General features: G+C 35.3%; 1 protein-coding gene across 5 annotated transcripts in view; it reads left to right on the top strand.

Moving 5' to 3' along the window:
- LOC117100765 (low-density lipoprotein receptor-related protein 2-like) overlaps positions 1 to 17,631 on the top strand; it is a 26,912-nt gene extending 9,281 nt beyond the window's left edge. Inside the window, exons 7-12 of one of the 5 annotated variants that reach the window (XM_033240574.1) lie at positions 1,883 to 1,978; positions 2,361 to 2,456; positions 3,046 to 3,165; positions 5,465 to 5,560; positions 6,001 to 6,120; positions 16,847 to 17,631. In XM_033240574.1, the coding sequence (XP_033096465.1) occupies positions 1,883 to 1,978; positions 2,361 to 2,456; positions 3,046 to 3,165; positions 5,465 to 5,560; positions 6,001 to 6,120; positions 16,847 to 17,250 (932 nt within the window). In that variant the 3' untranslated portion in view covers positions 17,251 to 17,631. The remainder of the gene's footprint in view (positions 1 to 1,882; positions 1,979 to 2,360; positions 2,457 to 3,045; positions 3,166 to 5,464; positions 5,561 to 6,000; positions 6,121 to 16,846) is intronic. The other 4 variants (XM_033240575.1, XM_033240576.1, XM_033240577.1 and 1 more) reach the window with 4 other exon arrangements.
- The last annotated feature ends 1,112 nt before the right edge of the window (positions 17,632 to 18,743 follow it).

Genomic DNA, 18,743 nt, shown 5'->3' with positions numbered 1-18,743 from the left:
TAGTTCAGACAGTACTAGGTTAGTTGACCATTGTGTTGTCTTGTTTACTTAGAAAGTGGCATTTAGAAATTGAGGACGCAAAAAGCAATTGAGACGTCAAAAAATGAATCATTACAAATTTAAAGGTGTATTTCTCTATTGACTCTGTAGTATTACAGATTTTGAGCTTCAATAGATGGTTGCATGTCTTGAGACATGTTGATAATAATACCTGGTTTTTGTGGATAATATAATCCCCTGGTTCCTAATAGGCAGCCCGTGGGCCAAATTGGCCCGCAAGGCAATTTAATTTGGCCTGTGACGAAAAACAAAAAATTATAATAACGCCTATATAAAACACATTGGAAGTTCAATTAGTACATTTTCAATAAAGTAAAGACAAAAATGCAACTTCTTGTTAATGTGCATGGAGATTATATTTGGCCCGTGAGATTAACTCTAAAAATAATCTCGCCCTTCAGACCTATTAATTAAGAAGAAGTGGTTGGCGCATCAATTGTGGCTTGAGGTCATGGGTTCGAAACTTTCGCTGTGCAAGTCGCTTGTGTCCTTTAGCAATCTATATTTGTCTCTCTCAGTAGTATAAGTGCGTACATGGTATGGGTATTGTGGCATTGAATGTTGTAGTTTCGTGCGCTAAAGAAATACCGGTATCGAACGACTAGGAATACTTCCCAGGGAGCAGAGAAGGTTGCATTTTGTGCTGGTTTGCCATTGTACGTTATCTGTGTGACCGCGCCTTTGATCATTCAATTTGGAATTGGCGCCTTATAAATTTTTGAGTATTAAGAACCAGTACGGTATATAATACCTCGCAACACATATGCCTATAGGCTATATAGGCATTATTCTCTGAAAAATTTGTTTTCTTTTCTGTGCTATGAGCTGCAGGGTGAAATAGATCCTAAGCTAAAATTCGTACAGTAATTGTCCTAAAATTGCAAGTCATATGTATTAACACTACATCGATTTTGTTACTGCGAGTTGGTGTTAAAAAGGTTATTGTGAAATTCTGTCCCTGTGTCTTATTTGGTTTACTGTGTTTCTCCAATAGCCTTGTACTTAATTTTACATTGCTATTGAAAAATCGGTGTAGGCCTACCAAAGAACACGGTCATAACAATATAAAATACATAGAAGCGTACTGGGAACATGCGGAAATAGTTAGAAACAATACGGTAGGTAATATGACTTGTACTTTAAAAAAAGAACAATCATAATAAAATGTGTCTAAACTAGCCATATGCTTCTTGTTATTATACGTTTTATGCATGCACCGACGTGGAATTTTTTTTATGTTGTTTGTTGAATGATCTTCTTTAAAATATTACAGTCTAATATGACCACAACATAAGGAAGTTTATTCTTTAAATGTTTAATAGATAGTACAGAGAGTTATGATTGTTTATCAAAATCATTATAGAAATGTTAAATCCATTTTTTTTAATGAATAATAAAATACGTTTTCAGTTCACGCGCCGACGTGGAAGGATTAACCTAATAATCTTGTTAATAGTGCGGTTCTAACATTAACCTTTTGACCACAACTTTTAAGTTGTAACGTAACTTCAGGAAATTAATAATGCATTTTTATTGTTCCGCCACTAGCCGCCACTATACTTATGTGTATACACAAAACATTGAAGTTCTCTCTCCAATTAAAGACTCGGCCCTCAAATAAAAAGAAAAACTTTCTGGCCTCGGATGAACATCAGTCGTTTAATTTTCAAATTAAGACCAAAGCTGCTAAAGACCATGACAATCTTGGTCCCTAAAGTGGCCTTAATTGGATGGAGACCTGTATTTAATAATTTTTGCCGTAAAAATTGGTTAATTGATTGATTGGTTGATTGATAAGTATTTTAAACGTTTATATTGACAGGCGCGAACTGTGCCCCAGACGAAATCTGGTGTGAACGTACACAAACGTGTATTTATTATCGAAGCACATGTTATAAAGACATATGGACAACACCGAGTAAGTTTAACAATGTACTATATAATCATCACCACAAAACTATCTAACTTTTAAGTTGTAACGTAACTTCAGGAAAATAATAATGCATTTTTATTGTTCCGCAACTAGCCGCCACTATACTTATGTGTATACACAAAACATTGAAGTTCTCTCTCCAATTAAAGACTCGGCCCTCAAATAAAAAGAAAAACTCTCTGGCCTCGGATGAACATCAGTCGTTTAATTTTCTAATTAAGACCAAAGCTGCTAAAGACCATGACAATCTTGGTCCCTAAAGTGGCCTTAATTGGATGAAGACCTGTATTTAATAATTTTTGCCGTAAAAATTGGTTAATTGATTGATTGGTGGATTGATAAGTATTTTAAACGTTTATATTGACAGGCGCGAACTGTGCCCCAGACGAAATCTGGTGTGAACGTACACAAACGTGTATTTATTATCGAAGCACATGTTATAAAGACATATGGACAACACCGAGTAAGTTTAACAATGTATTATATCTGTCTCTTATACACATCTAGATGTGTATAAGAGACAGAAATTGTATGGTGTTACTGCTATTTTGGCACTCTAGTTATAGCATAAAACATAGGCCTACTGTTTTATTCTGTTTCTATGTTTTATAATTTAGCTTTTTAAAATAACATATTTTGTTAATCAATTCAATTTATATTTAAATCTTATTAATTTGATCATTTTTTATACATATATTTAATGAATATATAATTGTATAGAAAAAGTAACTATCAATTTATACTTATTTTTTCTTAAATAAATTAGTCCTTGTATTCATTTTTCTTATTTATTTTCTTATTTGTTTCTATTTATCAAAATGAATTTATTATATTTACATTTATCTAATTATTTATCTATATTTGTCCTGTCTCTTATACACATCTAGATGTGTATAAGAGACAGGATTTATTTTCCTTGCATAATGTAATACTTTTGTACATTGGAATCTATTGTTTTAGAATTACTTTTCCCTAATTTTCGTGCCCATTCGTTTACCCGGTATTATGAAAATAACGTAACTTGCTAACATTTCTAATTTCATGTCTTGTAGCAAATGAGGAATGCCAAGGTAGAGAGTTTCTTTGTGAAGATTCGTACAAGTGTATACCTATGGATTTTGTTTGCGACAACTATGTGGACTGTGACGATGAATCAGACGAAAACAATTGCCGTAAGTATTCTCTTTTTTCATTCATTGATTGGTTGTACAAATATTTAGATCTAACAATTGAAATAGTTCCACAAGAAACCGAACATCAACCGTTAGACGTTCAACTCACCCAGTAGCGGCACTACGAAGGAGGGGAAGGTTAAATTTCTCCAAAAAAAATTCTTCTCTCCCACTTCCTCCGCAATTATATCAATCGTCATTTCAAGCCCACTGGCCACTCAAAAACAATGCATTTAACACATTTTTACATTAACTTTCTCCTCACTTACCTCACCCCTTCCCCAGATTTCAGGCGCTGGCGTCGCCACTGAACTCACCAGTTCACGCATAGGTAACACATTAGATTCATCGTACCACTGTTATAAAAGAACCCAATTAGACCAAGAGGGAAAAGTTGATACCGTAATAATGCAAGTGATAATCTGGTAAACGTAGGGGTTAATATAATATAATATAATATAAGGGCCAATATTTCATATTGTTGCTAGGTCACGTCTGGTACAAGTACCCCAGTGTACCTCATCTGTTTACCCCTGTTTGCGACCCATGGTGGCAGAAGTTCGCCCTATGCTACTCCCATTGGGTACCATAGTGTACGGTCTCAATAGTTCAGACAGTACTAGGTTAATTGACTATTGTGTTGTCTTATTTACTTAGAGAGTGGCATTTAGAAATTGAGGACGCAAAAAGCAATTGAGACGTCAAAAAGTGAATCATTACAAATTTAAAGGTGTATTTCTCTATTGACTCTGTAGTATTACAGATTTTGAGCTTCAATAGATGGTTGCATGTCTTGAGACATGTTGATAATAATACCTGGTTTTTGTGGATAATATAATCCCCTGATTCTTAATAGGCGGCCCGTGGGCCAAATTGGCCCGCAAGGCAATTTAATTTGGCCTGCGACGAAAAACAAAAAATTATAATAACGCCTATATAAAACACATTGGAAGTTCGATTAGTACATTTTCAATAAAGTAAAGACAAAAATGCAACTTCTTGCTAATGTGCATGGAGATTATATTTGGCCCGAGAGATTAACTTAACTTTTCTGTGCTATGAGCTGCAGGGTGAAATAGATCCTAAGCTAAAATTCGTAATTGTCCTAAAATTGCAAGTCATATGTATTAACATTACATCGATTTTGTTATTGCGAGTTGGTGTTAAAAAGGTTATTTGGTTTACTGTGTTTCTCCAATAGCCTTGTACTTAATTTTACATTGCTATTGAAAAATCGGTGTAGGCCTACCAAAGAACACAGTCATAACAATACAAAATACATAGAAGCGTACTGGGAACATGCGGAAATAGTTAGAAACAATAGGTAATATGACTTGTACTTTAAAAAAGAACAATCATAACAAAATGTGTCTAAACTAGCCATATGCTTCTTGTAGGGGGTGCCTATAAAACGAAGACCTCCAATTATTTCTCAATTATAAGGAAGTCGCTCTATATCCAAATTTCAGGAAATTATACGTTTTATGCATGCACCGACGTGGAAATTTTTTTTTATGTTGTTTGTTGAATGATCTTTAAAAATATTACAGTCTAATATGACCACAACATAAGGAAGTGTATTCTTTAAATGTTTAATAGATAGTACAGAGAGTTATGATTGTTTATCAAAATCATTATACACATGTTAAATCCATTTTTTTTTAATGAATAAAAAAATACGTTTTCAGTGCACGACGTGAAAGGATTAACCTAATAATCTTGTTAATAGTGCGGTTCTAACATTAACCTTTTGACCACAACTTTTAAGTTGTAACTTCAGGAAAATAATAATTCATTTTTATTGTTCCGCCACTGGCACACTATATTATTCTATTCTATGCCAAGACTTACGGTATTCAAATATGCACTAGCTTGTATCACCATAATCATTGTATTTGGATATGTGGTTTCATTGATTAAGTACAAATATGAAGAACATACAGATTGGCGTACACAGTACTTTCTTGAAATGTAGGCCTACAAAAAATAATATGTCATAAACCAATGTTATTATAGCATAAACAATACTTATGTGTATACACAAAACATTGAAGTTCTCTCTCCAATTAAAGACTCGGCCCTCAAATAAAAAGAAAAACTCTCTGGCCTCGGATGAACATCAGTCGTTTAATTTTCTAATTAAGACCAAAGCTGCTAAAGACCATGACAATCTTGGTCCCTAAAGTGGTCTTTAATTGGATGGATACCTGTATTTAATAATTTTTGCTGTAAAAATTGGTTAATTGATTGATTGGTTGATTGGTGGATTGATAAGTATTTTAAACGTTTATTTTGACAGCCGCGACCTGTGCCCCAAACAAATTCTGGTGTGAACATACACAAACGTGTATTTATTATGGAAGCACATGTTCTGAACACATACGGACAACACCGAGTAAGTTTAACAATGTATTATATAATCATCACCACAAAACTATCTAACAATTTGACGTAATAATAACTTTAATTTGGTGTCGAAACGGTTTTGTTACCCTACTTATTACAAAGACTAATCTCTACCTGATAACGTTGCTGTAACGTTGTGCTGATGCCTTTTCCTGATATAACCTAACCACAACTTATTTAAAGTGCCTTCGCAATTTTTGTTATTGTTATTATCATATAAACGAAGCATATATAGAAAATCATTAGCCTACCATACGTTGTTTTTTTTTCATATTTTCAAATGATTTATTTTCCTTGCATAATGTAATACTTTTGTACATTGGAATCTATTGTTTGAGAATTACTTTTCCCTAATTTTCGTGCCCATTCGTTTACCCGGTATTATGAAAAAACGTAACTTGCTAACATTTCTAATTTCATGTCTTGTAGCAAATAAAGAATGCCAAGGTAAAGAGTTTCTTTGTGAAGATTCGTACAAGTGTATACCTATGGATTTTGTTTGCGACAACTATGTGGACTGTGATGATGAATCAGACGAAAACAATTGCCGTAAGTATTCTCTTTTTTCATTCATTGATTCTTTGTATGAATATTTAGATCTAACAATTGAAATAGTTCCATAAGAAACCGAACATCAACCGTTAGACGTTCAATTCATCCAGTAGCGGCACTACGAAGGAGGGGAAGGTTAAATTTCTCCCATAAATAATTCTTCTCTCCCACTTCCTCCGCAATCATATCAATCGTCATTTCAAGCCCACTGGCCAATCAAACACAATGCATTTAACACATATTTACATTACCTTTCCCCTCACTTACCTCTCCCCTTCCCCAGATTTCAGGCACTGAACTCACCAGTTCACGCATAGGCAACACATTAGATTCATTGGGGCCCCTTCTTTTTTTGTGCTACATTAACGATATGGTCATCAGTGTTGGCAACGGTAGTAAGATTTTATTATATGCAGATGATACCGCCATCCTGTATTCTCACAAAGATAAAAAATATATTGCTTATATCCTCAGTGAAGCTTTACAATCATGTAGTTATTGGTTAACTGATAACAAGCTGTCTCTAAATTTTGAGAAAACTGAATGTATTCTTTTTGGATCTAAGCCTAAACTGAGAAATGCAAACAACTTTAAGATAAAATGTAAGGACCATTTTATTAAGGCAGTTAAATCAGTCACATATTTAGGTATGGAACTGGATCAAGTATTGTCCGGGGAGACCACTGCGAATAAAATAATCAGAAAGGCAAATGCTACACTTAAATTTTTTTTTATCGGCAAAGTAAGTGTCTAAATTTAAAATGCCGTAAATTACTCTGCTCTGCCTTGATACAATGCCACTTTGATTATGCCTCTTCAGCATGGTATTCCGGACTAAGTAAACAAACAAAAAACAAACTTCAAGTTGCCCAAAACAAAATTGTACGATTCATCAAGAACCTACCTCCTAGATCCCATATCGGTAGAGATCAACTGTCCAGCATTGGGTATCTCAATATTGAAAACCGAGTAAAGTTTCTTCGTCTCGCCCATCTACACAAAATAGCCAATGGATACAATGCCCCTTACCTATCAGAACATTTTATGAGAGTAGATCAATTCCATCAGCATCGAACTAGAGGCTGTATGCACAAATTTGTTGTTCCGTCTGTTAAAGGTATTGCATCATCTTCCTTTTTCTTTAATGGTATCAAAGTTTTGAACAGTCTTCCGATATCAATACAGAGCATAAATAATTAAAAAAAACTTTAAAAGTGCAATAAAAACTAATTTGGGAAATCAGATGCGCGGGTAATGTTGCAATTTTTGGGGTGAAACTTTTCTTTAATTCAATGATTTCAACACAACATTTTAAATTCAAATTATCTTTCTTAATATAATATAATGTTTAATAAAAATAATAATAATTCAAAAGTGCAATAATAATTATAATTTTTATTGTTAACTGTTTGATGTTTCTTGCGTGGTAAAAATGTTTACAATTTTTTAAGGGCCCCAATGGAAATAAGTTTTATATTTTGTAAAACTTTCTTGGGTTACCCTAGGAATTAATGTCTTATCTTGTTCTTTATCGTTTATCTGTTCTTTGTATTTGTTTTATTTTCAAGTAATCTTGATATTAATTCCTGAATATAATGAAATGAAATGAAAATTCATCGTACCACTGTTATAAAAGAACCCAATTAGACCAAGAGGGAAAAGTTGATACCGTAATAATTCAAGTGATGATCTGGTAAACGTAGGGGTTAATATAATATAATATAAGGGTCAATATTTCATATTGTTGCTAGGTCACGTCTGTACAAGTATCCCAGTGCACCTCATCTGTTTACCCCTGTTTGCGACCCATGGTGGCAGAAGTTCGCCCTATGCTACTCCCATTGGGTACCATATAGTGTACGGTCTCAATAGTTCAGACAGTACTAGGTTAATTGACCATTGTGTTGTCTTGTTTACTAATACCCCATTCAGACTAGCATCGCATTGCGATCGGTTGTAGCAATTGCGACACCCAATCGCACCCAATCGCACAGTAAAATCGTGTGTGAAAGCTCACCAATAGCAGTCGATATGTAATCGATATCGCAATTGTTACCCGTTGCGATTGGGTGCTACAATCTTTATTACTCCCGATTACCACGGAATTTGATCGCAACGAATCACAACGTATTCCACAGGCACTGTTTGGCTGAGGTCAGGCAACATAGACCTAGACACTGGAGGCCTAGGCCCAAGAATGTAAAGTCTGTTTGTGTTGGTCTGAATGCGTTTGTTGATTGCGATCGGGAGTAATCAGTTTTGGATTACACCGATTACATCGCAACCGATCCCAAGAGAGTGTAGTCTGAATAGGGTATTAGGGAGTGGCATTTAGAAATTGAGGACGCAAAAAGCAATTGAGACGTCAAAAAGTGAATCATTACACATTTAAAGGTGTATTTGTAGTATTACAGATTTTGAGCTTCAATAGATGGTTGCATGTCTTGAGACATGTTGATAATAATACCTGTTTTTTTGTGGATAATATAATCCACTTGTTCTTAATAGGCGGCCTGTGGGCCAAATTGGCCCGCAAGGCAATTTAATTTGGCCTGTGAAGAAAAACAAAATAATAATAACGCCTATATAAAACACATTGGAAGTTCGATTAGTACATTTTCAATAAAGTAAAGACAAAAATGCAACTTCTTGCTAATGTGCATGGAGATTATATTTGGCCCATGAGATTAACTCTAAAAATAATCTCGCCCTTCAGACCTATTAATTAAGAAGAAGTGGTTGGCGCATCGATTGTGGCTTGAGGTAATGGGTTCGAGACTTTCGCTGTGCAAGTCGCTTGTGTCCTTTAGCAATCTACATTTGTCTGTCTCTCTCAGCAGTATAAGTGCGTACATGGTATGGATATTGTGGCATTGAATGTTGTAGTTTCGTGCGCTCCCGGTATCGAACGACTAGGAATACTTCCGAGGGAGCAGAGAAGGTTGTATTTTGTGCTGGTTTGCCATTGTACGTTATCCGTGTGACCGCGCCTTTGATCATTCAATTTGGAATTGGCGCCTTATAAATTTTTGAGTATTAAGAACCAGTACGGTATAATACCTCGCAACACATATGCCTATAGGCTATATAGGCATTATTCTGTGAAAAATTTGTTTTCTTTTCTGTGCTATGAGCTACAGGGTGAAATAGATCCTGAGCTAAAAATTGTAATTGTCCTAAAATTGCAAGTCATATGTATTAACATTACATCGATTTTGTTACTGCGAGTTGGTGTTAAAAAGGTTATTGTGAAATTCTGTCCCTGTGTCTTATTCGGTTCACTGTGTTTCTCCAATAGCCTTGTACTTATCTTTACATTGCTATTGAAAAATCGGTGTACCAAACAACACGGTCATAACAATACAATATACAAAGTAGCGTACTGGGAACATGCGGAAATAGTTAGCAAACAATAGGTAATATGACTTGTACTAAAAAAAAAAAACCAATAATAATAATAATAATAATAATAATAATAATAATAATAATAATAATAATAATAATAATAATAATAAAATGTGTCTAAACTAGCCATAGACTCCTTGAGGGTATGTCTATTAAACGAAGACCGAAGACCCAAAAACAACGACCCCTATTTTTTCTCTTTTATTTTGATGGTTTGTGAAATTTTCAAGGGTCTTCGTGTCATAGGGTGTCTACAAAACGAAGACCGAAGACCCGAAAAACGAAGACCTCCAATTATTTCCCAATAGGCCTATCTTATTGAAAGTATTTCAAAATCATCATAAAACAGTTGCCAAGTACGGACCTATTTCATTATTTCATCACGATTGAGAAAAGAAAATGTGGGTCTTCGTTTTTCTGGTCTTTGGTCTTCGTTTTGTTGTTGACACCCATATAGGATGTCTATAAAACGAAGATTCTTAATTATCTCATCCATCCTATGTTGGTGTCACTGCACTACCAAATGACCGATGCTGCACATATGCGTCACTATACAACATTCCTAATGTTTATGTTAACATGAAACAAGTTTATGAATGAAATGTTTTTGTAGCTGGGGCGGATGCAGAGGGGGTGCAGAGGGTGCGGTCGCACCCCCTTAAATTGTATTAAGAAAAATAATTGTCGTATTGTATTGTTGTAAGGTATGAGAGTGCAATTTCTGGGCATCTAGAAGCAGGCGCGGATCCAGACCTCTTCGCACCGTTCGCCATATAAAGTGATAGCAGTGACTGGTGGTCTAGCGAATTCCAACTCTTTCTGTCAGAAATACCACCAATCTAAACCAAAGACAAAAATATATAGACAACATAAATTATTATGAGAGTTACGCATTATATCCGACCGTCCAACCACTAAACATTGAAATGTTGGCAATCAACTAATCATAGAAGACATTTATGCATATTTAATTACTTTACCAGCTGGTGGCGTACAATAAAAATGCATTATTATTTTTCCTGAAGTTACAACTTAAAAGTTGTGATCAAAAGATTAATTTTAGAACCGCACTATTAACAAGATTAATATGTTAATCCTTCCACGTCGTAAATTGGATTTAACATGTGTATAATGATTTTGATAAACAATCATAATTCTCTGTACTATCTATTAAACATTTAAAGAATAAACTTCCTTATGTTGTGGTCATATTAGATTGTAATATTTTTAAAGAAGACCATTCAACAAACAACATAAAACAAAATTTCCACGTCGATGCATGCATAAAACGTATAATTTCCTGAAATTTGGATATAGAGCGGACCTCCTCATGATTTAGGCCTAAGGAAATATAAATTTATATGGGTCTGAACTTTGTAGGTATTCTTCCTTATGTTGTGGTCATATTAGTATATATCATTAAAGACCATTCAAAAAACAACATGAAACATATAGGCCTATCAAACTTTTAGGTTAAACTTTCCGCTTCCGAGCATGCATAGGCCTATAACGTATTTTTTAGATATATGATATTTTCATGACAGTCGAGAATGTACTGACTATATAAATTGTAGATAGTTACTGTTGTCCGATAGTGTGCATTGGAAATAATGACGACGAACTCGGGATACGGGCCTCGGTTGACACTCATCAAAGGGCCTGTTAATTAACCTTGCACAGGAGCCTGTCGTCATCTGCTACGATGCCTCCTCCTTCTCCTTATCATCATCACATCATCATCATCATCATCATCATCATCTTCATCATCGCAATACTAATTGTCTATGGTCAAATTGGGTAGAACTATTAATTCAGTGTGTATTCATTCATCAATAGAAGTCTCGTAATGCACATAAGTGCACTTCTCAACATCTAGAAAAAACAAAACTTTCCGAAGCTAGGAGAACCCCCAAACTACCGCAAAGCACCCCCACCCCCCCCCCCCCCCCCCCCCCCCCCCCCCAACCCAGCTCCACGTCTAAACTAGTCTTCCAGCGACGGAACAAGCAAACATTACGTTCTCTTCCCATGACCCCGTCCACTGAGAGACCCCATTATGTGCGATAATCAGGGTAAAGCTGGGTTTCCATATAATCGCTCACCCTATCGGTGACAGTCGCCGACAGTTGTCGGGAATGTTGAACCTGGTTCAACTTTTCCGATTGCGTTGCAGACGCAGACGAATCAGAGTGCATTGCTAGCTGCCCTGCGCAATCGGGAAAGCACCCCGATTCGTCTGTGAACCACAACTGTCACGACTGTCGCCGATAGGGTGAGCGATTCTATGGAAAACCAGCTAAACTCTGGATCCGCGCCTAAAAGGTCCCTATCTCAAAATGTTCTATTCCCTCAGCCCCAACCATGGTGGGGGCAGGGAGGTGGACCCTCACGCACCCCCTACCGCCAAATCCTGCATCCGTCCCAGTGTAAGCTCCTAAAATACTCGTACGGTACCGCTAGACCAATCGGGTAGCAGCGCCAAGACGCGCTCTGGACCAGCCGTGGACATACAACATTGGTTGCCGCTTTGGAACTGGAATAAAGACTAAATCATTAAATTGACTCAAATTCAGGCAATAATGTGCTAAAAAGACGAATACTAAATATACATAGTATGAAGTGATTTTAAAAACATTATTTTCATCACGATTGAGAGAAAAAAAAAGTGGGTCTTCGTTATTCTAGTTTTCGGTCTTCGTTTTGTAGACACCCATATAGGGTGTCTATAAAACGAAGACCCTTAAGTATTTCTTGATATTCCTTATTTTATTCCGATGAAATAATGAAATAGGTACTTGGCAACTGTTTTATGATGATTATGAAATACTTTCAATAAGATACTTGAGAAATAATTGGAGGTCACAAACAGACTTCCAAAATTTTGATTTTGTGGCAGCCTGGTGTATTATCAAAATGAAAGAGAAAAAATAGGGGTCTTCGTGTTTGGGTCTTCGGTCTTCGTTTTATAGACACCCTTCTTGTAGGCCTATACATCAAACATATTTAAAGAAACCCACCAAAGTTAACTGCGACCCATAAGTTCTTTTTTATACCTCCATAGTTAGAGTATTCATCTGCAGTATGATTCCTTTTTAATTGAATCTCTGCAGCATCAACAACTTTAACTGAATGAGTTTTCCTACTCCAGTATCAGTTCAGGTCGAGACTATCGTATTTTAATACCAACTTGATCTTAAAATACACCATCTTGAGTTGTGAGTTTCCATCTGACCCCATGAAGAGGCACTCCTCTGCTACCAAAATATCCAGGCAAGTGTAAACACTTCATCTCGTCGGGGACAGTCTTAAGCCGTCATGAGCAATATTAAACGACACGACTGCCCCCCCCCCCACCAAACCGACAACAAATCGCGTCGGGCTGTGTCGTACGACGCTGTCTGAGTTGGCCTTTAATTCTTAGGTACATGGCATGACTGAGACTACCTATAGATCATAGCTCCTTTGCTTCGATAATTCCAGAGTCCAGTTCTACTGAGTCTCCAGCCAATCTCATCATCTTTAATTTTGATTTTTGTATTTTACTTTTCTGGTTTGCATTCCTTTCCGCAACCTTTTTAGCCCACGACCCAAATTATATGTCAAGCACTCAGACGCGACCAATTAAGGCAAATTTCTCGACTGAATTTTATGGGAAAATTATTGAATGTGGTTTTTTTAGTTTGAGTGAATTAAGTAAAAAAATCAGGTCCGTCGTTTTATACCAACCAACCACTAGATTCTTTTGATACCATCAGCACGATAAAAAAAATAAAAGCACGATTCGATAACGACATGGAAAAACAATAAAGTCTTCGTATGATTATGACTTCATTTGATTTCATTTGTGAACATGATTTTATTTTTTTTATCGTAGGCCTATACACGATAAATTGTAATCGAATCGTGCTAGTGTGAAATCTTCTCTTATTTCTTTCATTTTCTATATGAACAATTGCTTTTAGCTTTTTATCGTCCATGGAGGAAATTCTTAATATATTTCCTCCATGTATCGTCATAGTGTAAACAGGCCTTTACAGACATTTTACTATAACCTACATAAATTCCTGAATTTGCTGAATGTGTTATGCAAAGACATAGACACATTAAATAGAAGAGAAACATGTTTTATCGTTATGATTGTAAGCTGAAAGCCCAACACACAGCAATGAACAAAACTATACTTTCTAATTGTCATACCTAAAGTATACAAATGTTTTGATAGTACTCTATATTATTTATCTTGAAACCGTGAAAGTCTTAAGCCGTCGTGAGCAATATTAAACGACACGACTGCCCCCCCCCCCCCACCAAACCGACAACAAATCGCGTCGGGCTGTGTCGTACGACGCTGTCTGAGTTGGCCTTTAATTCTTAGGTACATGGCATGACTGAGACTACCTATAGATCATAGCTCATTTGCTTCGATAATTCCAGAGTCCAGTTCTACTGAGTCTCCAGCCAATCTCATCATCTTTAATTTTGATTTTTGTATTTTACTTTTCTGGTTTGCATTCCTTTCCGCAACCTTTTTAGCCCACGACCCAAATTATATGTCAAGCACTCAGACGCGACCAATTAAGGCAAATTTCTCGACTGAATTTTATGGGAAAATTATTGAATGTGGTTTTTTTAGTTTGAGTGAATTAAGTAAAAAAATCAGGTCCGTCGTTTTATACCAACCAACCACTAGATTCTTTTGATACCATCAGCCAAAAAATCAATTTAAAACCCCTAAAAATGAAAATATAACTTATACTTACTCATTTAACAAAACCAAATAAATTATCAAATTTTTGAATAACTTAAACATTTAAAAAGCATGAATGCTTTTAACCTGTTTACACTACGACGATAACGATCAAGGATAAAAAGCTAAAAAGCAATTGTTCATATAGAAAATAAAAGCACGATTCGATAACGACATGGGAAAACGATAGAGTCTTCGTATGATTATGACTTCATTTGATTTCATTTGTGAACATGATTTTATTTTTTCATCGTAGGCCTATACACGATAAATTGTAATCGAATCGTGCTAGTGTGAAATCTTCCCTTATTTCTTTCATTTTCTATATGAACAATTGCTTTTAGCTTTTTATCGTCCATGGAGGAAATTCTTAATATATTTCCTCCATGTATCGTCATAGTGTAAACAGGCCTTTACAGACATTTTACTATAACCTACATAAATTCCTGAATTTGCTGAATGTGTTATGCAAAGACATAGACACATTAAATAGAAGAGAAACATGTTTTATCGTTATGATTGTAAGCTGAAAGCCCAACACACTGCAATGAGCAAAACTATACTTTCTAATTGTCATACCTAAAGTATACAAATGTTTTGATAGTACTCTATATTATTTATCTTGAAACCGTGAAAGCGCACGCATTACAAAAAAGTAAACTAACGAAGACGCCACACTTTAATTGCACTTTTGTTGAATTGATTTCGTTTGTCGTCGTAATCACTGGCCCCCAAAGTCTCAACAATCGAATCCCGCAATAAAAGAAATTACGAGACTCTACTTCTTAAAACTGAACGCTTCAAGAATTGTCCCATTTCCTATCATACTTATTTTCACACAATGTAATTATGTTTTCTCAATGTAATTTTAATGTTTAAATTGTCATTTCTCTGGGGTGTTTTATTTTTTATTTTTTTATTTATTTTTTTTTATTTATACATACTTGTTTTTTTTAAATTTTTATTCCTTATTGGTGTTTTTTATGTCTTTTGTGATTTAAATTGTTATCTTTATCATATTGTATATTTTATGAGGGAGGGGGCAGCTGGCTTGAAAAAGTTATAGTGATTTGTTTGCTTAAGCTGCCCCCAACCATCTTTTGGTCAAAAATAAACTGAAACTGAAACTTAATTGCACTTTTGTTGAATTGATTTCGTTTGTCGTCGTAATCACTGGCCCGCAATAAAAGAAATTACGAGACTCCAATTATTAAAACTGAACGCTTCAAGAATTGTCCCATTTCCTACCATCTGAAACTGCTCGAAAATTTAAAAATTCTAGTTGATTTTGTTTTTGCCTTGAATTTTATTTAATTTTATAATGAATTTTAATGTGTTTTTGTAAAGATGTTTAAAGTATTTTTAAATGATTTTTAGTGTATTTTTCTATTGAACTTAAATATCCTTTTGTAAAAATTAAATTTTGTACAAATACTTTAATTCAGCTTTTGCTGCTGCTAATGTATTTCTTTTGAAGTGATCAGGCCTATTAATAAAGATATAGATATGTTAAGTAGGCCCTACTTAATTTTGTTTTTCCACGACCCAAAGTGGGTCGCAACCTGTGGTTGCGGAACGGTGTCTAGCCTCAAAACTTAACATCACACATACTTAACTCAAGAATGTCTACCTTATTAGCCGTTCCTGATTATTTCTTCAAACACCCCTTCAGCGGAAAAAAAAATCCGTACAATAAATAGCCTATTATGATGTTTTTCCTCCAGGGTCGCAAAAGAGTTTAGTGCTGCGCTAACTTTACTTATCAATATTTTACTAGACTCCCGCCCTCTCACGGTTTGTCATTATTTGTTTTTCACGAAAATTGACTGAAAACCAATAAATTTGATGCGTTAAATGTGGTACGTATTTTTCAAGTTAGGCATTTTAATTATAATTAATTACATTTACATGATGATTATGAATAATTAATAGTTAAGTGCATGCTAGGTAAGATAAGTTATACAATCGTTTCACTATGATAAGGTCGTTAAAAACTTAGGCCAGTTCGTGTAGCCTTGAGTTTCTTCATCCATAGAAAGGCGATCGCTCTGTGTTGGAGATTAATTATAAGGGACCGTGTTGACTTTAGACCTTAACGAAGCAAACGATTTAGATTCCGGTTAAATTCTAGACCAAAAGAGTGTATTACTGTTACCTCTGATATTTTTGACTGAGTGACAACCCATTTTTTTTTTCTAGAACAGTGGGTGGGTCCTGACTTTTTGAACGACTACTAACCAAAGTGCACTTACTGAAAACAATTAAAAAATAATGATGACATAACATGCCAAACAGCATTTGGTCCAGTGGGCCCTTGACCCAAACAAGAGATTTTCCTGAACTTAATCAGGATGTAAAGCACCACCTCTACTACTGACTCCTATAGAAAGCCCCATCCCCTCCTGGTTAAGCCTGTAACTTAATTTGCATGAGCACACCTACCTCCAGCGCACATACCTTGTGCAAACATCTACAATGTTAATTGTATATTATATTAATGTAAAAGTGTTATTATCATTTTTATCACCATTACTACTGGTTTTTTTTTGGTTTTTTTTCTATTACCAATAGGGGTGAGTAGTGGTGTGTTGACTGGAATTGTTCTTGCAAGTATGTTGTCTTTGGTCTGTTTTGTTGGTGCTTCATTATTGGTGGTATCCATTGTACTAAAGAGACGGCAAGAAAGAGAGAGACGCAACAATGATATTCGGACAGTCAGTGCATACGTTCCCCCCGAGCCTCAGAATCTCTACACCAACTGCGACATTCCACCATCCTACGAGATTGCTGTCGGCATTGACAAAGAAGCCTTAGAAGATAAAGAGAGTGTTTCGCCAGAATCGAAAAGTAACAGCGATTTTGAGGAAGGGGAAGATCCATCGTTTTATGACCTTCCAGACTTTGATGATTGTTTTGAACTTCCACTGGTGAATGCTATTTCTGAAATAGCAAAGACTCAACCTCCACATTTATAAACAAGGAAATAATCATCCATAACCTTGAACTTGCTACCAAAGCTTCTTTTTTATGCATTTTGTACTACAATAAATTTTTTTTTTGGATGTTTTTCAACTCACTCCCAGTAAAAGATGCCTTCATCTGCTCAAAGCTTTATTATGAACTTTAAAACAATTCAAAAATTCTTTATCACGTTTGTGACAGTCTTGCCACATTTTATGTGGATTGAAAATTACTGCAGTTTGAAATTACTGCAGTTTGACAGTACTGTAGTTGCAAAGGGTATGTTTATAGCACATCATGTAATGATTCCCAGCAGTTTACTGGCATTCCCTCTAATCATTACAATGTGATTTATACTATTAAATAACATCTATATATCTATTTTTAAACTTTCATTTTTTGGAAATTGTTTGCATTCTTCATTGTTTTGCGAATTATGATATTTGCTAAACTTTACAACCTAATTTTAAATCAAAATTGATTGAAATAGTCATGAATATGTTGTATATAAATTGTCTTAGATAAAATATATCAATAGGATTTTTCGCAGTTGTTTTCAAATGTACTGAGTATTCGGTACATTTCCACGTCAGGTAGGGCAAAATTACACCTATACATGTTTCTCCTGACGCAAATCCAGTTATTGTCTATTATTCCATCATGGACAATAACAATTACTAGGATTTTTAAAGCTTTGCGCCAATAATCGTCGATCAACGCAATCCAGTGGAGAGTGCAATATGACCAAGCACACTCAACAGTCAATTACAATGACGATAACCTTGGGTCTGCCACAGAAAACAGCAGATACAGCATCGCGTCATCAAGCATTCGTACCAACACAGTGCGGGTGACTGGTGTAAGTCTGCTTAACACGTCTAGCAGAACATGTATTAAAAACATGATTTAGTTTTAATTCAGTAAATACACAGAAACAAAAAAATATAATTATTTTTTTAAGATTACTAACCCTGCTAAAAATAGGTCTAGATGGAGAAAACAAGCGTGCAAATGCTAACATAATGTATTACACGGTTCGGAGATGTGAACCAGAGTTGAAACACACTGCGAACAATATTTGGGAATTCTGCAGTATCTTAAGTCTATTGTTTTTCAGAAGTTACATTGCATCTATAGATTGCACTTGATGATGTCATATTTGTCAAGCTCTGTCAAGATTATCAAATTTTATTTGACAAAACTGTTGTATGCCCATATATAGTCATGATGTGCCTATATATGGTCATGTTGTGATGTCATAATTACCTTATTTAGGCATGTCATGTTTTTGTCAAATCATTGATAGTCTGGACAGGGTTTTATATGCATAATAATAGGAAGCTTTTGATTTGTGCGTGACCGTCCTACCTGGCGTCCTTCGTTTTCTGCATACGTAGATTTGACCAAATTGCGTTCCAGAATCTACTCGACGAGGTGACCTTAACGTTCTCGCATGCGCAGATGACTTTTAGTGACGTCATTACGTTCTACGTCCTACCGTCGTCGT

The sequence above is a fragment of the Anneissia japonica genome, unplaced genomic scaffold, assembly GCF_011630105.1.
Source record: "Anneissia japonica isolate Jap-2015-1 unplaced genomic scaffold, ASM1163010v1 scaffold670_len1213532_cov191, whole genome shotgun sequence".
NCBI lineage: Eukaryota > Metazoa > Echinodermata > Crinoidea > Comatulida > Comatulidae > Anneissia > Anneissia japonica.
The sequence above is the reverse complement of the archived record's forward strand: the minus strand, read 5'-3'. Positions and strand labels throughout refer to the sequence as shown.